Raw genomic sequence first — 24953 nt, 5'->3', positions numbered from 1 at the left:
ACCCACTGATTTTATTTTTTATAATTTGTACCCACTGACTTAGGGTCTTGGATCCGTCACTGCTTCCACACCATGCAGCCGTGAGGAAATTCTTGTGCCCCTCATTCCTTAAATTTCTCATACTTCATGCATAGCAAACAAACCCAAATTAATCATATCGAAATTCAAACTAGAGATCCATTTGCTACTAGTACAATTTTTTCTCTGAGTTAATTGATAAATTTTTAAAGAAAGAAGCATTCATATAATCTTGGAACGTATTTTAGTTACAAAAGATTCTTGATGTTAGCAAATATCTAATGATGCATAATTAGTGTAACACACGTTTTTTTTTCACACAATTTAATTAGAAAAGTTTTATCAAATGTGTCCCTGCTGGACCTAGATATGCATGAATCCATGTACACGGCGTTCATTTGCCTAACCAAGGAAAATAAGAGTATTGAACTGTAGGTAACAAAAAAAAAAGAGAGAGAGAATATTAAACTAGAAGTTATTTAACAAAACAACTTGTTTATTGAACCATTAAATAAACTTATTCAAATAAAAAAAATTAAAAATCATCTGAAATGACTTGTCGAGTATAACCAGACTAATCAAACACACACCTAGTGTTCTTATGACTTTAAAATAAACATTTTCTTTAAATATTTGGTGTTACATTTTTTTTAATTTTGAATAACTGCCTTGCATACTTTGAGAAGCTATGAGCCTTTAATCCTTGGTTATATTTTCATGGTTAATTAGCACAAATTCTAGTTAAGATAGTTTTGGTGAGAAAGTTAATTATGATCAGATTCCAGAATGTTGCATTCATTTATTATCTTATATTGCTTATAGATAATGTAATGAGGAATTAGTAATAGGAAAATATTATCGTTTTAGTCCTATTTATAAATCAAGTACAATCCAATTTTGTGCTTCTGAAAACACATCCTGTTACAATACTTTTTACTTTCACATTTTTCTGTCATATCAAGTTGTTTATATATGGTTATCAATTGAGATTCAAGCACGTTTTCTTCATGGCTTTAAGGTGTTCCTTGCAATTGCTTAAGCAAGATGTTGAATGCAATGAGTTAATAGAAAAAGTTGCTCGATGCAAACATACTTTAAGTTATTATGTGAGAAGTTATTTTTGGTTAGATTTGAAACAATTCAAGGAAGACGTATATTACTTCAAAACAAAAGAGTATTCACATCCTGCGGTCAACAAGTTTAATGTCATTCTTCTAACGTTAAACTTGTTGACTGTAGTAGGAGAGTACTCTTTGCATCAAATCTAATAAAAAAAATAACTTCTCAAATGCCTAAGGCATGCAAGCCTTTGACAATTTGTTCTATGAACTAATCACATTCAACATCTTGCTTAAGCAATTGTCACTATTTCACATGTGATCTTTAACAACATTTTTTGACCTAACACTTAAGTAAAAATTTTGTCAAAAACTGTTGATAAGATTTCATAAATATTACTGAACATGAATAAATGATATTAATATTTTTTTTGTGATATTTTATCAAATGTTGTGTATAACCAATATCGTTAAAGGTTTTAGCGACATGAGTTATACCACAACATTTGATAAAATGCCGCAAAAATTAGTTACATTTGTCCATATTTAACAACATATTTTAAGCGTTTAAACAAACACCTTGTTGGCAAAAACTGGATAGTGCTAGACATGGAGAAACTTACTCTAGCCATGCAAATTGAAAATGTTCTGGTCCTTGTCATACAACACAACGAGAGACAAGCTAAGAAGAACACTAATAAAGATCAAAGTCAAAAAGTTGAACAAACTATGAATGTAAGATATTACCCACAATACACCAACAACCTGGAGGCAGAGCAAAAAATTCTTCTCAATCGCTATGTCATGTGCAACGGACAAGGCTAGATTCAACCAAATTTGTAGTGCATCAGCAACCCTGGCAATAGTTTCCTTCGAGATCTCCAGATCGGGGAGAGGAGGAAGAGGTCTATTGAGTGTTGGATCAAGTGGCCTCGGAATAATTAAGAAGGGGGGGTTGAATTAATTATTAATGAACCTTTACTAATTAAAAAACTTATCCTTCTTAATGTTACTAGATTCAATTAGGCTTTTACTACAAAGTTAAGAAAGTAAAGAACATAAATAGAAACTTAACCAAAAGTAAAAGTGATAATTAAAGTGCACAGCGGAAATTAAAGAGTGTAGGGAAGAAGAAGACAAACACAAGAGTTTTATACTGGTTCGGCAACAACTCGTGCCTACATTCTGTCCCCAAGCGACCTGCGGTCCTTGAGATTTCTTTTCAACCTTGTAAAAGCCTTTACAAGCAAAGATCCACAAGGGATGTACCGTCCCTTGTTCTCTTGAACAACCAAGTGGATGTACCCTCCACTTGAACTGATCCACAAGAGATGTATCCTCTCTTGTTCTCAGTTACAACAATCCAAGTAGATGTACCCTCTACTTGTACCACAAAGGATGTACCCTCCAATGTGTTAAGACAACATTCTCAGGCGGTTAGTCCTTTGAAACTTTGTGAAGGGGAAACAAAAGATATTTCAGGTGGTTAGTCCTTTGAAATCTTTTGTTTAAGGGAAAGGGAAGAATTAAAAGAATTCTCAGACTGTGTCATTTTGAATTCTTTGAAAAGGGAGAAGGGACACACAAAAGAATTCAGGCGGTTAGTCCTTTGTTCTCTTGGAAAAGGGAGAAGAGAGAAACAAAAAGAATTAAGGTGGTTAGACCTTGTCGAATTCTTTTTGGCAAAGGGAGAAGAGAATGAAAAAGATGAATAACACACTTTTGTTTTCTGTGAAAGAACAAGGTTTGGAAACCAGAAAACTTAGAAAGCTTTTGGCAAAGGAAGAAGAAGAAGAAGAAGTTCAAGAAGATGTTCAAAAGTATATATGAAAAGTTATATCAAGTACATAAAATGCAAGTCAAGGTCTTGCTTTTATAAACTCTTCATGTCTGGTCAAGAAAACCATTGAAAGAGTTATAACCTTGAGAAAATCTTGAGAAAACCATTGGAATAGTTACATCTCTTGATTTTTATTCAAAACTTGTCACTGATAATCGATTACCAAAACCATGTAATCGATTACACAAAGCATTTTATGAAAAGATGTGACTCTTCACAATTGAATTTGAATTTCAACGTTCAGATACACTGGTAATCGATTACCAATAAATTGTAATCGATTACACCATTTAAAAACAATTGGAACGTTGCAAATTCAGTTAAAAGCTTTTGCAATCAAACTTTGCCACTGGTAATCGATTACAGGAAACTGGTAATCGATTACCAGAGAGTAAAAACTCTGGTAACTTAGAAAAGTTTGAGAAAAACTCTTTTGAAAACAAAATTGTGCTATGTTTGTATTTTGAAAAATCTTTTCAATACTTCCCTTGTGAAGTCTTCTTTATTTCTTCTCTTGAATCTTGAATTCATCTTCTCTTGAATCTTGAATTCATCTTCTCTTGAATCTTGAAATCAAACTTCTCTTGATTCTTGAGTCTTCTTGATTTCTTCTCATGAAACTTGAAATTAATCTTGATCTTGAACTTGTTGACTCAATCTTGAAATCATTCTTTGGGCTTTTTGTCATCATCTTTGTCATCATCAAAACTACTTGAATCAACTTGATTCATCATCGTGAAGCTTGCTTCTACATTGAGAAGGTTAGCAACTTTGGCCCAAAAAGAAAATAACGACAAGAAGCAACATGACATTGGCGATGAAGGACAAGAAATTGTAACCGGCACGCTCGAAGAGGTACCATAATGCGGTGGCAGAAACGAGCACCGCAACCGCTCCACGCCAATTCTTCCACAACACCACATCAGCAAGTAAACCTTCGCCGAGAATACGGTGAACCGAAATTCGATTAGAATCTCTCATGGTGGTTGAGGAAGTTTAGCTTAGTGGTGAGTACAACGTCAGTAAAAAAACTATAGAGATATTAGTAACAATGCGATTGTGAGGATGATTGCGTGCAGCAGAAGAAGTCTTTAAGGAAAAAGCATGTGAAACTTCACTGGCAGAGGTGGAAGCACCAACTTCCTTTTGGTTTTCTTCATGAAGAGCCATGCACATTGCTTTCTTCCAAAAAATTGTAGTTTTCACCGGTAAAAGGATGAGAAACTAAGACAATGCCATGATTGTCGGAAGAATGAAGGGGTTAGAATCATCAATGGCATCCATGATCATGAGAGAAAAAAAGAACCAACCAGGCATTTGAAAGGTCCCCTTAAAAACCGATTCATAAGGGGGTAGGCCACCGGGCAGAACCAAAAATAGCTTCAATAGGAAGCAAAAGGCACGAAAGCAAAAACTTCTTATACCATATCAGAAATGAAAGAAATGAAAGATAAATAAAAAAACAATTTTAGGATTCATACATCAAAGTATTACAAAAGTTGGTGTATTTATACAGACAAAAAATAACTAACTTGAGTAACCAACTAACTTACTCAAATAACTTCTAGAAACTAACTAACTAGTAATTAACTAACTTATTCAAATAACTTCTAGTAACTAACTAACTGTCATAATCAACTAACTGCTAAAATAACTTTTAGTAATTAACTAAACTAATTTTATCTATAATAATCAGGACATCCATTTATTAGGTATTAATTTTGTACGAATCTTTTTCTATGAAAACTAACATATTTAATAAAGTTTATCAGTTACTTTGCTGCATAACCATATATACACACATATATGTATGGACAAAAATGTAGAGGTAAAATGCAAAAGTTATAACTATGCCAAACAAATTACGTATATATGCATATCAAGAGGACAAGAAAATGATAAAGAAACGAAAAGAAAATGAAGAAGCTAAAGAAAGAAAATTATTAATCATGTGATTGATGATGGTTCATGGTGACAAAGGTTCTTACTGCATGTAGGATTTCAAGGCTGACCAAATGAACTTCCTGGTGTGTGCGTGTAAGTCTTCTTTCTCTCTATCTGCTTTTAGTTATTTTCACTTTCAGTTTTTGAAACAAGGATTCATGTTCCTGTAACAAGGTACTTTAATTACATAGATTATTGATTTTCTTTCAAAGAAAGATTAATTCTTGATTTTATAACACAAATACGCAAAATTAGTGTATGTAACACACACATATTAAATTTTTAACACAATCTAATGTTAGAAAGGTTTTATGATGTGTAATATATATATATATATATATATATATATATATATATATATATATATAAGAGCATATATAATTTACTAATCTTCAAACTTAAGAGCCTTATAAACAAAATAAATTACTCTTGAAAGGTGCTATTCTCCTGATTCTTGATTCAACAGCTAGGACCCTCTGAAGCAGTTGATGCTACATGTTGTAGCACTCCTCTCTATGTTAGCATTAATTAGAAATATCAAGTTAAACAATAGAGCAAAAGAGAAAGAAAAAGTAACAAAAACTCTAATACCATAAAAATTATTAATTAAAATGTATACCGATTGTTTCTTTGGGCTTAATGTACACGTACAACTTTAAAAGCTTACATGGACAACGTCATATCAATAATTAAACACCCTAATTAACATCAAGAACCATACATCATTTTGAGCATGCATGCAATAGACAAAGCATAAGTGCAAAACTTATAGATTAGTTCCAAGTTTCTATAAAACTGGAAGCATCATGGTATGTGCATATGCCATACTACGGCATTTCAAGAACTTGCTGAAGAAAACCATACACAATTCTTAGGACCTATAGTTCCCAAACACCATGCCATCCTTGCCATGTCCTTCGAGAAACGCAATACATCGTGGTGAAAAACTGTCTTCTCATCATCAATCCAACTTGAAGGCAACTAGTACTTAGGATGTTGATGATGAGCCTTGTTGTGATGAGATGGATCCTACAAGATGGATGGATGATGACAAGGCAGTTTTTCTTTATGCTATATCATCATTCGAGAAGGAGTTTGCAAAAATAGCTCGGTACGTATGCAAGAATAGAAGTCCAATGAAGTAGTGCAATTTTTTGTTCCACACAATTTAGTAGTTACTAGCAACTATGTGAAGCTGGCTACTATAGTTATAAATGCGGTTTTTCTATGTTACTGCAATTTAATTTTTAGATTATAACCAGTAAGGATAAAATAAGTAAAGTTCAATCAAGCTTTTAAGTCTATAAAAAAATATTTGTTATTAGTTTTTATAAAGCAAAGAGGACTTATATGTTTACAAAATGTTCATCTATGTTGGCAAAAAAAAAAACCTATTATATAACTATCATATTGTAAAATAAAATATTTCTTTTAAATTTTATTTTAGACCTCACTCATTATTGGGTCGACTCTCTCTGAGATGTAGTATATAAGATTTTTAATAATTTCTATATCCTCAAAATCCCAAACCCAGTTAAGAATTAGATGGTCTCTAAATCATCTCATTAATTATAGAACTAGATTCAAGTCATTCAACTAAACCCATCATATTGGGATTCAATTCCAAATGTTGGGATTCAATCAATCAGCATAATTTGATTCTAACAGACAATCATCAAACCTAGTCACATGCTTTCTATTCATGTAAAGAGAAATTATGGTATAAAGATGAATAGAATCTCTTAGTATTTCCATACTCAAAATCATGATGAAAACTAATGCAAAGCATACCTGGATTAATCATAATGGAAGAGAGCTCTTTTCTTTTCTTTCTCTGAATTTTTTCTCTTCTGATAGGACAAAGAGAAAAGCAACACTATACGCATTGTGTTGCTCTCTACAAATGGGGATCATAACCCCTTATATTGGTAACTGCCATCATTTACCTCAAATTTCACAATTATAATTTATCCTCTCATCAAATTATAATATCACTGATGGTATCTACACAATTAGTCTTTCATGACATATATGCCCTTAGCCATACTTTTATATTGATTAGACCACTTTAATATTTTGGCTAATTATATAATGGCCCTAATTCATTCAATCATGTGATATATATATATATATATATATATATATATATATATATATATATATGTATATATATATATATATGACCCAAAATTTCTAATATATGTATATATATATATATATGACCCAAAATTTCTAACAATCTCCCACTGGTCACAAACATATATTCTTACAATCCTTATGAATGTGTTAGACTTTATGAGTTCAAAATTTGCCATTACATGCCTTTAACATATTCCAACAATCTTGTCCATTGATTACATCCGCACGTAGAACCAAAGTAGTTTTCATTGTATCAATCACAACTAAACCCATCAATGATCACTAATGCTGACATAATCAAATGACATAGACTCATCATGAAATGTGTAGCATGAAAATTACGTGAAGGTGGCCTGTACACATCTATTTTCAACTGGTCCTACTTTACCTCAATGAGATCATTTAATAATCTTAATGTACAAAGTATAATAACTGAATAATAAACCATATATATATATATATAACCAACTATATTCAAAAGTCAATGTATGCATACATAAAATCTAACATAGAACATAAAATACATAAAAGTGACTAATTCCCACTAAACCAAAGATTCCTCAAACTGTAAAACACCCATGTGAGAAACATGCTCATGAAAGACCTTGGTGGAAGTTCCTTAGTAAGAGGATCTACTATCATGGAGTATGTCCCTAAGTGTTCTACGAAAATGTGTCCACTCTGTACCTTTTCCTTAACAGCTAGGAACTTGATGTCAATATGCTTCGACTTGGTCGAGCTCCCATTGTTGTTAGAATACAATACAACTGATTTATTGTCACAATATAACTTAAGTGGTCTTTCAATTCCTTCCACAATTTGCAGTCCTGTGAAAAAATATTTCAGCCATATTCCATGATTTGATGCCTCATAGCATGCCACAAATTTTTCCGCCATAGTGGATGAAGTAGTAAGGGTTTGCTTGGCACTACACCAAGAAACCGCACCACCGGCTAATATGAAAATGTAACCTAAAGTGGATCTCAAACTATCTAGGCATCTTGCAAAATCCAAGTTAGAATACACAATGATCTCCAACTGATCTGACCTCTTGTATGTGAGCATATAATTCTTTGTTCTCTTTAAATACCTCATAACTCTTTTGACTACTTTCTAATGATCCATTCTTGGATTGCTTAAATATCTGCCTAATACCCCAACTATGTATGCTATATCCGGACGCGTACATACTTGGGCATACATCAAACTCCCTACAACTGATGCATAGGGAATCTTCTGCATTTCCTAAATTTCCAAATTTCCTTTTGGGCACTATTTGAGACTAAACTTATCACCCTTAGCAACTGGAGTATCCCCAGATTTACATTCCTGCATGTCAAACATTTTAAGTACCTTTTTGATATAGGTCCTTTGTGATAATCCTAGAATACCCCGAGATTGATCTCGGTGTATCTGAATTCCTAATACAAAGGAGGAATCACCAAGATCTTTCATTTTGAAGTTTCTTGATAGAAATATCTTGGTTTCGTGCAACATGCCTATATCATTAGTGGCAAGCAGTACGTCATTAACATATAAGACCAGGAAAATATACTTGCTCCCACTGAATTTGTGATACACAAAATCATCAACAAGATTCATCTCGAAACCAAATGAGAGAATTACTTGATGAAACTTGTCGTACCATTGATGAGATGTCTGTTTTAGCCCATAAATGAATTTTGTCAATTTGCAAACCATATTCTTTGGGTCTCCTGACACAAAGTTTTCTGGTTGCACCATATAAATTGTCTCATCAATGTTGCAATTGAGAAATGTCGTCTTTACATCCATTTGATGAAGCTCCAAATCATAATGTGCAACAAGAACCATGATTGTCCTAAAAGAGTCTTTCGATGAAACTTGGAGAGAAAGTCTCTTTAAAGTAAATCCCTTCCTTTTGGGTATAGCCCTTCGCCACAAGACGAGCCTTATACCTCTCCACATTACCTTTGGAATCCCACTTGGTCTTAAATATCCATTTGCAACCAATAAGTTTCACACCTTCTGGTAATGGGACAAGTTCCCAAACCTTGTTGTCTTGCATGGACTTATACTCCTCATTCATTGCTTCAATCCACTTTTCTGAGTTGGAATCTTGCATGGCTTGATGGAAGTTGACTAGGTCATCTTCCATCATACCATTATTTTCCTCATGTTCATGGAGAAATACCACATAATCATCTGGAATAGTACTTCTCATTTCTCTTGTAGATCTCCGCAAAGGTACTGACTTATGAAGCATAGGTTCTTAAGGATCTTGAGTTTGTTCTTCATGAATGACCAAATTATCTTGAGTGGGGGATTCAATAACAATATCTTGTAGAGGTTTCGAATTTGTTTTATCAAAAGCAACTGTATTAATTAGTTTTGGAATTGTTAATGATTCTTCCTCTAAGACAAAGTCTCTAACCTTATTCTTCCCCCCAAACTCAATATCCTCAAAGAATGTGGCGGTTCCCGTCTCAAAAATTGTCTTTAATTTGGGATCATAAAATTTATAGCTCCTAGATCTTTCAGAATAACCAATAAAGTAGTTGCTCACTGTTCGGGAGTCCAATTTACTTTCATTTGGCTTATAAGGCCTTGCCTCAGCTGGACATCCCCATACATGAAAATGTTTCAGACTAGGTTTTCGTCAAACCCAAAGCTCGTAAAGTGTTTTGGCAGCTCTCTTGGTTGGCACTCTATTTAGAATATAAGCTGCGGTCTTTAGTGCCTTTCCCCAGAGTGACTCTGGTAAGTTAGAATGACAAATCATGTTTCTTACCATATTCTTAAGAGTTCTGTTTCGTCTTTCAGCCACACCATTCATGCTAGGTGACCCCGGCATGGTGTACTGTGGAACGATTCCACATTCCTCTAAGTACCTAGAAAAGGCCCTGGACATTGTTCACCTGAACCATCATATTTGCCATAGTATTCACCATCACAGTCAGATTTGACACACTTTATTCTTTTGTTGAGTTGATTTTTAACTTCAACTTTAAATGTTTTGAACACATCCAGAGATTGTGACTTTTTATGTATAAGAAACAAGTATGCATATCTAGAGTAATCGTCTATGAATGATATAAAATATTATTGACCATTCCACGAAAGTGTATGAAATGGCCCACAAATGTCCGTATGTATCAATTCCAAGACGTATGTAGCCCTATATGCACTTAATTTCTTGTTTTTGGTATGTTTACCTTTAATTCATTCAACACAAACATCAAAGCTTATGAAATCAATGGAATCCAAGATTGTGTTTGACACAAGTTGTTCAATTCTGTTCTTAGAAATGTGACCTAAGCCCTTGTGCCATAATACTCCTGAGTTTGCATTATAAGCTACAGTATCAAGTAAATATATATTATCATTAGCCAAGAGTGAACCAGTTCCAACAATATCTGAATTAAAAGACAACCTGAACACATTGTTTCCAAATGAACACAAATAACCCAATTTGTCAAAATAAGAAACTGAAACCAAATTCCGTCTAAATGACAATACAACAAAAGTGTCTTTCAAATCCAACTAAAAACCAGTACATAATAATAATCTAAAGTGCCCTACAGCTTCCACTTCCACCGATTTACCATCTCCAACATAGATCCATCTTTCATAATCGATTGGCTTCCGGTAGCTTAGACAGCCTCTTCTTTTCACGCCAAGCATGATATTTGGTACATTTCTTCTTTATATGTCCAGGCTTATGGTAAAAGAAATACTTGTCACCTTGATTTTGTTTCTTTTGTGTTTGCTAGTGATATCCTTGTTGTTGTTCGAGCATTGATAAAAAAAATATTGATAATAAAAGCATATCAAATAACAAATCCATCTTTTGATGTGACTTATCATTCACATGCAAAATCTCATGATTATGACACGTTCAACATCATAGGTGTGTATGTAACTTAGTTAAATGACAACTTTCCTTTGGATCAATCACGATTCGTATAAATAATCACACACGTTAATATCTAACCTTTCTCATGAACAATATACGCAAGAGAGATCGATTTGGTGATATCTTGATTCAATTAGCTCATTTAAATGCTAAATAATTAAAATGATATACTATAACTGGATTTTGAACATTGATGCACCAAATCCAAAATAAAAATGTTTCTTGAGTAAATTATTTTAACTTTATTTATTTATTTTAAATTTTAGAAGCCCATGATTATTATTTTAATACACTGCAGTGGCCTCTAAAAGTAAGAACAAGCACATCAATAATGCATTTAAATTTATACTTATTATCCCACATGAAATAAGTACATGGTACTCATAAAATGCATAACCCATTGACACATCTAATTTGTATGCCTACACCGTAGTGTTACTCTACATGTGTTACATTGATTCATTGTTACCAAGTATCATTTACTACTTGTGAATTTGTCAAGCTTATAGCATGTAAATAACATTACAAAATCATTTTCATGTAACATTTCCATATTGCCTATCATGCAATATACTCTAGTGAACAATTGTCATATTAATTTGATGTTATCAATCACCCTTTATATGATTGTTCATTCCGCACTAATGTGATCATCTCATTTTGTTTCCTCAAAACATTGTACCTAATGTGTGTATGTTATCCAAACATCATACATGAATCAAGTATGGGTGGCTCTGATACCAAGTGTTGAGATTCAATTCCAAATGTTGAATTCAATCAATCAGCCTAATTTGATTCTAACAGACAATCATCAAACCTAACCACATGATTTCTATTCATGCAGAAAGAAAATTAATGTATAAAGATGAATAGAACCCGTTTGTGTTCCCATACTCAAAATCATAGTGAAAACTAATGTGAAAGCGTATATGGATTAGTCATAATGGAATGATGATGAAAGGTTTATTGGTTTTATGATCTTCCAGGTGTAAAGAGCTTTTTTCTCTGAATTTTTTTATCTTTTGACGGGCTAGAGAGAGAAAAAGCTAAACTCTGTGTTGGGTTGTTCTCTATAAATAGGGGACCATAACTCTTATATTGGTAAGTTTGGTTGCTCTCTACAAATGGGGGACCATAACTCTTATATTGGTAAGTTTGGTTGCTCTCTACAAATGGGGGACCATAACTCTTATATTGCTAAGTGTCATCATCTTACCCCAAATTTAACAATTATTATAATTTCGCTCCTTATCAAATTATAACATCACTGATAATATCTACACAATTAACCTTTCATGACATATATACCCTTAATCATACTTTTATATATTTTGATTAAACCACTTTAATATTTTAACTAATTATATAGTGACCATAACTCAATTATGTGATATATATATATATATATATATATATATATATATATATATATGACCCAAACTTACTAATACATCAGACAAAAAAATTATGCACGCATTCTTGCATGCCTAGACTATCTTTTCTTGGACTCACCGTCGTCTACCCATTCTTGCAGCGACAACTCCCTCGTTTGGATGCACACATAGGTACCTTGCATGCTATTAGTATTTACTATGAATCTTTTACTAAGAATTTAACAATACCAATTGATGAATTTTGAAACAAGGATTCATAGTTAATCTTGGAACAGCGTATTTTACTAACAAAGATTCTTGATTATGTATGAAAGAAAGATTTTTTTTATTAGAATACACTGATGCATAAATGTTGAATCCATGCATGACCACGCTAGAAATTAAGAATATTCACCTCTGTTTTCCACCTTCGTCTAAATCCATATAAAAACAACGATCTTTTTTACGATGCATCCTACCCATTATTTTGACACTTCTGAAGAAATGTAGTTGGATATATGAAAAGATATAAAGATAATTAATAGGTCAATGGTACGTCCTCTTTGAATTGACAAGATACAAAGATAATTTTACTATATTTATATTAGTATAGTTATAAAATATTATTTTAGATTTATTTTATGCTTTTAATAATTTTAAAAATAATGAAAGTGTAATTTCTTATGTTATTATTTTCTCTATAGATTCTTAAAAATATGAAATAACATTATATTATATCAATAATTGAGAATTCTTTATAAGATTGTAATAAGAAATGTTATGAGAAATAAAGGGAGAATAGATTTTAATAAATAAAAAAAGTAAATTATACTAATTTCTTTGACTTTTTTTATTTGATAATATTGTGATTAAGGTTTTAGGCTCTCAAATGATATTCCAAATATCTCTAATGGCACCACCCTAACTAGAGCCTTAAGTGCCTTGCATTGCTATTTGATTAATGTTTGACGGGAGTTATAATAATACTTAAATTAAAGTTTATTGTCTCCCCAAGAGGCTACTAGTGTACTAGTGTATTATGTGGAAATCCAATCACAATTAATAACAATATTGGCCGATAAAAAAAAGTATAATTACAAATTTCTGTACTTATAACCAGTGAAACAAGAAAATGAATATAAAAAATTAACTTGTACCAATAAAAAAATCAATGACCAGGCGGTGGTGAAAAAAAAAGAAAAAGGACTGGCTGTTGTGTAGAGTCTTCCACAAAAGCCAAGATATTAGTTCCAAACTCAAATAGTAAAATGCAGAACAAAAGAAGTAACAAGGACATAGAAGGCTACAGGAATTGAAAAAATGAACAGGGTGATATAACCATGCTAAACCAAATTTTACTCATCCTGTTTTACTTTCATAGCTTCTTTGGCCTGTGAAAAAAAATTAACAGGACAACTGCTTTACACAAATATACACTAAAACACATGCAAATAAAAGACCACTGAATAGCAAAAGCAAACAGCTCCTGTTCTACTTTACATTCCTAAGAGGTAACCTTCAGACCATGAGATCTATTATGCGTACACTTCAATTAATCATTTCATATTATTCAAAAACAAAATCTATGTCAATTTGTAGCCTTAAACTTCAATCTGCATTTCCCTATCAGGAGAGGTGACCCTAAAAATATGTTCTTCTCCTGTGCATTTGTCCACCTGAACAATCCAACGACTCTTCCTTTGTACAACCTTGTCATCATTAACCTTCACAATATTGGGATCTATTTTGGCCACCAACAACCCTTCTCCAATGGGTAAAAATGATGCTTTAAGTTGTCTCCACCTTGAGACCTTATGCTTAACATTATATCCAACCACAATTGCCCCATTTTTGTTGGCACCTTTAAATGCTGCTAGAAAAACTTCCTTTGCGTTGGTGATGTCACAATCTACAAGCACAAAATCAGCTCCTTTGTATTCCCCTAGCAGAAGGGTTTTCACATCACCTACAACGAACTCAACACGATCTCCATGAACTCCTAGAGCTTTTCTTGATGCATCTGACTCGATTTGATCACAACAAATGCACACCACACGGCCATTAGTTTGGTGAGCAGCTGCAGCCAGAGCAAGCGTGGCCGAACCGGCCACGCCGGCACTGGACACCATCATGAGTTGTGCATTGTTGCCTGCTGCTATAGCAGATATGAACTCAGCTACATCAGGTTCTTTACCTCTTTTGGCCTGCATATTGAAAGAACAATCAAAATATATGATATGAAGTTATGAAACTAATCAAAGTCTTAAAAAACTATGTATGACTGATTTCATCTACTATATCAAGGTTTTTGATTTCTTTGCGACAATTTGCCACAATGTTAAAAATCATGACAAAATCGTGACTACAACTGTAACCACAATTTAAAACCTTAATCTTAGTTATGGGACAAAAGAAACAAGGAGTAACATAAGACAAACCTATCTTAATTGGTGGAATTTAGAAAGTGTTGCTTACCATTTTCAGTGCTTGGAGATAAGCTTTCTTGGCATTTTCGGCAGACCAATTAGCCATGTTGTTGATGTGTTTGTTTTCCTCAAATTGGAGATTTCTTTGGGTGCAATTTTAAGCTAGCTTTGATATGAAAAATATCGTTGCTTCATGTTTTTGGGGAGCTACCAATGCTATATATATATATATATATATATATATAATAAATATGGTGAGAAAACCATAGCTTATCTCTGTCCTTGCTATTAAATATTTTAGACTTTTTTGAGTTTGGAAGCAACTGAGGGAGGCTGTTATCGTAGATTCTCAGAATTCTACCGTCCAAACAGGCACCATTCATGTTGAAAGTCTCACTACAAAATAAATATATATAAATTTTGGTACATTAGATTCTCCTTTCAAGGAGAAATGGTTGCAACAAGGCATCATATAACATTATAACATGTCCTTTTCAATATACATTATTCGTAGGGAAAAATTCACGTACATCTTTCCTAAATGACACGTGTCCTTCTCATTTAATAAGTTTTCCCACATTTTTTATCTTCCATCTACAACAGGGACACGTTAAGGGAGGGATTTTCTCCTTTTTGATAACCGTGAATGAATGAAAGGTGTGGAATTGGGGATTTTGATTTGAACTTTTCCCTTTAGATTGCAACCGAGACATTGAATTAATTAAGTGGTCCAAGCTAGCTACCTATTTCAAGAGGGTCTGGACCAACAACCTTGAACACCACATAGTGCACAGTGAAAATTAGTTTGATTCAACAATTGCTTAATAAGAAGCTAAAAAATTTGTCAAGAACCCAATATACCACAAGAGAAGAATTTGTATTTGTTCAACAAAATTTCAATAACGAAAAATATAGGAAGAAAACGCAGAGAAATGTGTGGTAAAAATTAATGAGACGAAAGAAAAATAGTAGAGCATATTCCATCAACACTTCCCATGTTTTTACTTGAATTACACAACAAGGATTTCCTCATTTTTTTAAACCTACTGAAAACTCCCTAACCTTTGTGTTCCCCTTATAGTAGCATCCATGTGTCCCAAAGGAACTTCGTTCGGTCTTGTGATTTATAAGTTTTGTTTTCTGTTTTTTTTTTTCAAAACACCTCATCTCCATATTTACACATCCACTCCTACATTTTCAAACATTATTGCGTATGATACCATTTGTTGTTTCAAATTTAGATTGTCAATATGCACTACCATTGTTTCTGAGAATATATACAGACTTGACACCACGAATTTTCACAAGTCACCAACATATCTAAACTCAAACCATGAAAATTTCCAAAGCCAACACCAATACTCATCTTCCCTATATATTTTCTTCACTTCCTCACTCTCAAACCAATTGGCATTCCTAAAAGCCAAAGCCACAACCATTAAGGTTTAAAAATGCGTTTAAACACCAAACCCAAAACTCAAATTGGAGTACTTCAGTCCCCTCCAACTTTCTAAGCCCCAAACACGAAAACATTATGAGAGATATTTGAGGCATGAACAAACTCAGATCAGTGAAGATCAATGCACTACAATTTAGATCCGGGACTTGCGGATTTCCCAATTGATAATTCAGATCTAAAACGATATAGGAATATCGTATGTAATGTTGGAAAAGCAGATAAGATGTATTTGTGATATGTATAAAACATAGGGTACGGATATAATTATGTAATCAGGAATAATTTAGGGTTTTGATTTTTAAAACTAGACGTATGCTCAATCAACTGGGCTAGAGTTACTTATACAAACTATTAAGCTTTAAGATTGTCTTTGTTAATATAATTTTTGTGTAATAAAAAATAAAGTGATACAGCAGAAGAAAAAAACAATTGAAGTGATATACAATATATATTTTGAAAGTCACTAAAAATATGATACATTATATCAGCATGTATTGTTAAATATATATTGTCATTTATTTTTTGCTGAATGTATTAATTTTGATACCAACATAATGTGATATAAATTGACATAATTAACTATATATTTAAATATGTGATTAGAAATTCCATAAATAATACTGAAATATTTTTGAGTTATATTCAATAATTTTTTTTCTAAACAATTTAAAATTGGCTTTTCTGGAGCCTCGCCACTTATTAGTAGATAGCACAAAAGATCTGAGTTCAAATCGTCTGAGAACAAGGAAAAAATCTATCAAGACTTTGAGGGAAGAGACTAATCATATACAGTATTCTAAAGAAATCCATAATACTCAAAGGGTCAAAGTGGAATTCTCTATTAATCTTACCTCGAAATCTTAATTATACTTGTAAATCTCAATTAACTACTGGTAGTTAATTGCAGTCTCCTATGAGGGAATTTGTGTCCCGATAAAGCTCACACACTCAAGATTTACAAAGTAATCATATTTTTATCACCGTCCAAATCTTGTCCAGGCTACAAATAATGTACTAGTATGTATATACCTTAAAGGCTTAAACTATACTCCCGAATTCTAAGAATATTATTTAATTTGATTGATTTGAACATGCAAAGCACCTGGACATGTTCAATGCTGGAAGTAAAAGCACTTGTTGGCTTATTTTCTTTTCCTTTTTTAGGTATGGGAGCACTTGTTGTCTAGCTAGTTATATATATAGGCGTCAATTATCTTTTTTATTTTCATATATAAAAAGATTAGCATATGTTTAGACGAAGTTAGCCAAATGAAATTTTTTTTCATATACGAATTTCTAATCAATGTACTATTAGTTGGTGCCTTTAAAGTTCACCAAAAAAAAAGTTGGTGCCTTGATTTAACTCTAATGGCCGGAGTAGGAAGATTTTATTCAATGAATATATGGCACCATGTACAGTACCCAAAAAAATATAGTATCATATATTGATGTATTGAATTTAAAAAATAAAAAATGACCAAAATGATCAATAATAGGGCGACTGAAAATTTATTGAGGTTGTAAATTTTATTTTATTCTAACCTAAAATATATTTTGGTTCATGTGGTCTTAATTTGAACCCCAACGCGTATAATGCAAGGGATAGTAATCTGTCTGCCAACATTATGCGTTACTTGATTCTTGCAGCCTACCCCTCCTAATCGTATGTAATTTAATTAAGTAATGAACGAATCAATTAAACATTTCTTCTCTGGAGTTTTGGTCTATCCAAGATTTTGGTAACATGATTCAATTTGTCTTTATTAGCGGCCTTCATGCATTCATCTTTCTTACTAAGCATATATTTTTAATCGGTTAATTCAAACGATTAAAATATTAAAATCATTTGTCAGGAACAAATCAATTATATATACATCAATATTGAAGTTCTTGCTCCTCAACAATGTCATCTACAGACTACATACCAACATAGTATTAATCAAAGTAGAACCCTCCAGCAAAAAAAGAAATCAAAGTATAACTAAATTTAAATCTTTTAAATAAGATTTCAGGTTCCAGTAATATAAATAAGATAAAGAGAATTTCATTAAAAATAATTGTAAGTTAATCAAGTTCTAGATCTCCAACAAAATTTAATTATTAAAAAATAAATAAATATTTATATTAAAGTGGTTGGAATATGATTCTCATGTGTTTAGAACCCTCCATTTTTTTTTCATTTTTATGCGATTAAAAAGCATGACTTATATATATTAACCATTTTATTCGTCTAAAAAGATGTTAACCATTTTATTTTATTTCCAATTTTAGATAGCTGAAAAATAAAATTAAATTTATAGCAACCAAAATCAAAACTCTCTCACCTTAACAGGAATAAAAAGATATTTAAACTTAAAATTATTTGCAATATAACAAGAAAAACTATAGGATTTCAATTGGTAGTTGTCTCAATAAAGAGGGCGTGTCAAATAAGAGATTATCTTAGGTGGAGGAAGACCAAGAATTATAAGCAAAATCATTCAAAAATATTTATTTACATACACAATTTACAATAAAATGTTATGCTATTATTTATCCATTTAATCAGCATCATCTAGTAGGAAAAACTTGATTATTTTATTGTTGTTTGTATTATGAAATTATTCATCTAATTTTTTTTCTTTTAGTTTTAATTTTGAAATTATTATTTTTAAACAATAAAAAAGTAATAATATTGGTTGATTTCAGTCTAGTTTCAAGTGATATTCTTCTCAGGCTAAATCATAAATAGGACTTGTACATACATAGATCAAATCTGACCCTGATGCTATTCCCTTTAGTCTTTACACAACCCGTGCTTAAACTTAAGGGACTATATATGTACATACATATATCAGATTGGGTGTCAATAGGACTTATGTGTGTCATATAACATATCAATACCGAGATTCAATCTCTGGCGGAAATTATGAAATTAAAGGAAATATTCAACTTGACTCATAAAGATCCCGTTAACGTAAACACGATCCCGCTCCAACCAAGTTTTCGTACATTCAAAATGTATTTTTTTCTTAACAAATAAATTGTGATAGACAACCATATACTTAATTCTTTGGAAAGAAAATAAATCATTGCATTATTTCCTATGACCAAACATTTGAGGTGCATATAACAAATCACAATCCACACTTTGGTGATGCTTTAATTTAATTTTCAGTAGCGCGTCGCATCATGGTCATGTTGCTATATATTAGTCAAATTGTGAAGCTAATAATAACATTGGCTCGTGTTGCATCATGGGACTAAAAAGGATGGTGTGATGGCTATCACTTACTTTTATGATTCGTATTCTTTGTTTCACATTCAAGTTCAAACTTATGCTTTAGATTGTCTTTGATGGTTCTGCCAATGGAAACATGAATGAGTTTTGTCTTTGTTTGGCCTTCAGTGGTTGGAAAGTCACGAGAGGCACCCACTAAAGTGCTTTTATACTTACTTAGTTATTAATAGACCAAAAAACTAAAAGCATATTATTGCTTATCAGTAGCTTCACATTATAAAACAAGAAAAAATGTTAAGAACAAAATAATACATTCAAATGATATGTAGGAGACAAAAACATAATTCGGGGACTGCATTTTTGGACTAAAAATGATGTACCGTGTTTGTTAAATATGTGAAACAATTTTCTTATTAAATCTTAATATTTAAAATTAATTTGATAATAAATTATATTTTTAAAGATTAATTTGATATTAAATTATAAAATTTAGGGACTAATTTATCATTTGTAGAACTAATCCGTCATAATTTTTATACATCTGGGGATTAAAATTAATTTTTTTATATTTCAATAACCAATTTATTATCATCTCATATTTTTATAGACTAAAATAAATATTTATTATTTATCCTAAATTTTAATAAGCACACAATCTCACTATAAAAAATTATATTGTATATCAATTAAAAACTATTTTTGGTATAATTTTAATTATAAAAGTAAATAAACTTATTATATATATATATATATATATATATATATATGATTATTTATAATTGGATAACGATTTAAAATTTTTACATTATCATTTATTTTTAAATTGTGGGTTATATCTCCTCCCTTCTTCCCATGGCTAAAATACGAATCGTATTAGATTGTTTTATAAAAACCAACAAAAATTAATAAGTAGATGAAATAAAATAATAATTTATAACTAATTAGCATTATTATTAATAATAATAATAAAACTAATATTATATTGAAAAACTAACCCGATATTTATTTTACAAAATTTTTTAAATGCGATACTTATATTGATACGGAAAAAGTATTATTTATTCGTGGTAATATATACTATAATTCATAATTTTATCTTACTTTACAATTTAAGAAAAACATTCGTTTCATTATTCGTTTCCTTGCGTAATTAATTAAGAAAATTTATAAGGACTTGTCCAAATTAGGCTCTTTAGGCATATTATTCTACACATACCACCTCAAGCCAAAGAAATAGGGAAATCCATATTGTTAGTTTTTATTTTTTTAGGAAATCAAAATTGTTAGTTGAAATATACAGGTTTAGTCACAAATTTTATCATCTAATTTTCATTATTTCATAAGTTTTATCACTTAATTTTTATTGTTTTTGTAGGTTTTGCTACCAATCTTTATTCCACAAATTATACAACCTAACTTTTAATATTTCACCAATTTTACTATCTAAAATTTAATTTTTTTATATATATTACCATCACATGGGTAATAAAATGACATCATATTTTTAATTTACCTTTTTTTGGTGACAGTGAACAGTGTTAAAATGTGTAAAATTTGAAAACATAAGTGATAAAGTTTACAAAATAACAAAAGTTGAATGATAAAATTTGTGATTAAATGTTTTATATATATATATATATATATATATATATATATATATATATATATATATATATATATATATATATATATATATATAATCAACACAACATTAATAGAACTATGTACTATAAGACCATTATAACGCATCTACGAATAAGGATACCCACCTAGCTCAGGCTAAAAGAAATCAATACCATTTACTCTAGCATAGGTTAATAACTTAATATTATGGATATAAGGTTATTTTTAACAAAATTAGTTGAAAGTTTAAAGTTTTTAAGCTAATTTATTAAATCATATTTGTTCAGTAAAACTAGTTATTAAATTAATTAAAAAATATAAAATGAAATATTTTAAAAAGATAATAAGAAAAATGAATAAATATTTTAAAGATAAAAAGGAAATAAAATATAAAAAACTATAAACTAGTATTTTAAAAAATATTACTTAAAGCAGTATTTTTTTAAAAAATTATTTATCAATTAGTTAAATAAATTTTTTAATTAGTAAAAAAAATTAAAAATTAATTTAAAAGATTTAATTTGACAAACATAACCTGTATATCTTTCTAGAGGCCTCTCAGGCGAGCGATCCAACCCTTATTGAACATTCTATAAATATAGTCAGCATTAGTTTTAGTAAACTATATTACGCACAATATTGATTTTGGTAAACTAATAGTAGGCAATAAATACACATTTTCTTATTAAAAAAAAATTTTTCAAACCGCAGGTATCTTCTTTTAATTAGGTGTAGTTTCTTTTTTTTATATAGATTTTTTGGTTTGTGAGGTTTCTTATTTAATCGATCGATTTGATTGTTTACAAATAATTTGGTTTGATTTTTAACGTAACATTATATTGGAAAATGAAAAAAGAATAATAATATATTTTTATTACCATTATATTGTAATAAGAATATAATTTTATTGTTTTTATAATATTTAAAGTATTTTTTTTTTGGAATAAGTTAAAGTATAAAAATTAATTGTATTAGATGCAAACTGATAAAATTGAATAACTAATGTACAATAAATGTAACAATTATTCATGATTTAAAGAAGGTCTTGCTAATCGTTTCTCTTAAGGGTATTAGTTAAGAAATTAAAAGAAAAATATATATAATATATAAATTATGAGAGATCGTAAAAAAATATTATCTCCCGATAAAATTATTGTTATTTTTATTTTCTTAACTAATACTCTTAGAGTACTGATTAACATTTGTCTTTAAAGAAAAAAATAAGTCAAATTATAATTTCAAATTATAAGAAAAGCTATTAATTTTTTAAAGAAATCATTTATTATCTATTAATGGTACAATAAATGCAGAAAATCAAAGTCCTTTATTACATTTCTAAATTACCAAAATATCCCTATTTTATAAAATAAAGATCACAACAATATGAAATAATATCTAGTTTTGTCTTGTGTGTTTTGCCAGACAACCCAGCAAGAAAAAATGATTAGCTTTACTCTCAATTATAAGCAAAATATATATATATATATATATATATATATATATATATATATATATATATATATATATTTCACACTTATTAACAAATTAATTATTTTCATTTAATGTGAGTCTCAATTAAAAATTGAACATTTCTTTTAAATTATTTGTCATTAGAACTTGATATTGAGTATAAAAAAGTCTTTAACCTCGTTAAATAAAAAACATTTTAAAAATAATCAATAAATAAGGTATTGAAGAAGTAAGTCTCTACGAAAAACATTTTACACCATTAATATATGTATTTCTAAAATATGTTTCTTATCTTGCAATTAAAAAAATTCTCTAATTATTTCATTATACTTTTCCGATTTATAAGATAGATAAGAGAAGAGAAGGAGAGAGTTCACATAAAAAATTTATAAAAGTAAGAGACTGAGAAAGTAATAGGGTAAGAGAACATAAAATAATTAACTTGCTATTTTAAAATATGAATAATAAATAAAAACAATTGGCGATTGGAAAATAAATTGTGAACAAATAAAGGGAAATAATAATTCTTTATTAGCAAAAACAGAAAATAGATAGCTACATAATGATTATCCATAGTTTTATTTATTTATTATTTTCTTTAGCATAACATAGGCATAAAACTTTTAAAAAGATGGTATATTAATTGGGAATATACCATGACAATCTCTTCTCCCACTTAGATTGGAACTGATTAAAAAAATAGGCTCCATCGTTTTTTAGAATTCGATAGCATTGGGTATCACAAATCATCTCCTCAACTTCGACACTATAAACTTCAAAACTCTCATGCACATTGTTTGCATCCATGGTGCACCAATAAAGAGTCGTGCCTCCAATGTTGTCTCTGAAGGACCATTGTTGGTACTTTCCAACAGCAAGAACATGTTGGTGAAAATCATCGTCCTTCGATTGACAATGGAGATACACAACAATTCCATTATTCATCCCATTTAAAACGCGAACAGTTTTCTTCCCATCAAGAAGGCCATCATGACCTAGATCATCTTGATGATTAGCAAGAATTTTCCTCCCACCATTTTCTTGTTGACTGATCTGCACTGCAGGGACTCTGATAATCATCAAGAATAATACAATAATTGTGATGACCAAGGCCTTCAACATGTTTCTGAGATAATAACAATAAACCGATCTCATAATCTATTTCAATTACTTCATTCCCAGTCCTGCCCTGCAGTCATATATATAGTCCAGTTGTCGCCACGTTACTAACATATGAGGAAATAATCAATCAACTAGAAATTCTTTCAAATCAATTTGTATAAAGAATTAAAAGTAGAATATACCATCTGATTAATTGAATACATAAATGTTTATAGTAAAAATATATTTGTATATAATATAATTAATTCCATTTTATTAAAACAACCGTTGTCCGTATGTAATTATATATGTATGTGTCTTTCCCTTTTTCAACAATAAAATTAAAATGTTTATATTAGATCGATTTTAATTTATAAGAACAACATAATAAATAATTTTAAATTAATATGAAATTTTACATATATAATTTATGTGAAATAAACTTTCAATTCAATGATAAATTTTAATTAAAAAATATTATTCAATTGAAAGTTATAAAATAATGTAATAATTATCAAAATTATACCCATATAATTTAATTTCTTCTCATATATAAAAAAAGATTTTTTAATAAAACATTTTTGCAGCTTGATTTCTATCTCTCAAAGTCCTAGACCAAGTTAAGAATTTGATAATCTGCAACTTATTAACAATACGTACAACTTATATTCAAGTTATTCACCGGATCTAACCAAGATCAGAATAAAAGTTAAAAAGAATATATATATATATATATATATATATATATATATATATATATATATATATATATATATATCTTAAAATATACTTGGGATTTCAAATTATTTAAATTTTATATTTATTTCTTAATAAATTGTTTCTTTATTTTTATTTTCTGATTAAATAAATTTTTTTATTCATTATTTTAGTCCCTCTAAATTAATTTTTGTATTTATTTCCTAATAAAAAAATCATTTATTATTAACCCCTTTAAGAAAGATTAATAACAAGAAAAAAATATCAGAAACAAACATAAATTTTATTAATTTATTAAGAATTAAAAAATATCAATAATTAAAAATAAAATTATTACTTTAGCAGGACTCAACCCAAAAATTTTTATCAAAGAATAAACATAACAAACAAAATAAATTACTCTCAGAAGGTGCTATTCAATTCAATGGCGAAGACCCCGACATTTGAAGCAGTTAATGATGCATGTTGTACAGCTTTAAAAGCTTACAATGTCATTTCAGCGTGTGTTGATCAATAAAATAGCTACGAGAGACGCGTTGTCTCGCAGAGGAGTGCTGAGGGACGATGCTGACAGGCGCTATGTGTTATGCTCAAGCGAAGATGAGACTGTTAAACACATTTTATTGGACTGCAGAGTCGCAAAAAAAATATGGCAGCAGGTTTGTCTTTG

General features: G+C 30.1%; 2 protein-coding genes across 2 annotated transcripts; both read right to left on the bottom strand.

The window, feature by feature from the left end:
* Positions 1–1700: 1700 nt before the first annotated feature.
* Positions 1701–3897, bottom strand: LOC114405631 (reticulon-like protein B11). The gene is made up of 2 exons (XM_028368077.1): positions 3681–3897; positions 1701–1996 (listed from the first exon to the last, which is right to left on the bottom strand). Exons 1-2 carry the CDS (start codon positions 3895–3897, stop codon positions 1701–1703), a joined length of 513 nt encoding a protein of 170 aa, XP_028223878.1.
* Positions 3898–13602: 9705 nt separating this feature from the next.
* LOC114405877 lies at positions 13603–14889 on the bottom strand. Its single transcript, XM_028368396.1, has 2 exons — positions 14743–14889; positions 13603–14471 (listed from the first exon to the last, which is right to left on the bottom strand). Exons 1-2 carry the CDS (start codon positions 14797–14799, stop codon positions 13869–13871), a joined length of 660 nt encoding a protein of 219 aa, XP_028224197.1. The 5' UTR covers positions 14800–14889; the 3' UTR covers positions 13603–13868.
* Positions 14890–24953: the final 10064 nt, after the last annotated feature.

The sequence above is a fragment of the Glycine soja genome, chromosome 3, assembly GCF_004193775.1.
Source record: "Glycine soja cultivar W05 chromosome 3, ASM419377v2, whole genome shotgun sequence".
Classification (NCBI taxonomy): Eukaryota; Viridiplantae; Streptophyta; class Magnoliopsida; order Fabales; family Fabaceae; genus Glycine; species Glycine soja.
Note: the sequence above shows the minus strand (reverse complement) of the source record. Positions and strands in the feature narration are given on the sequence as shown.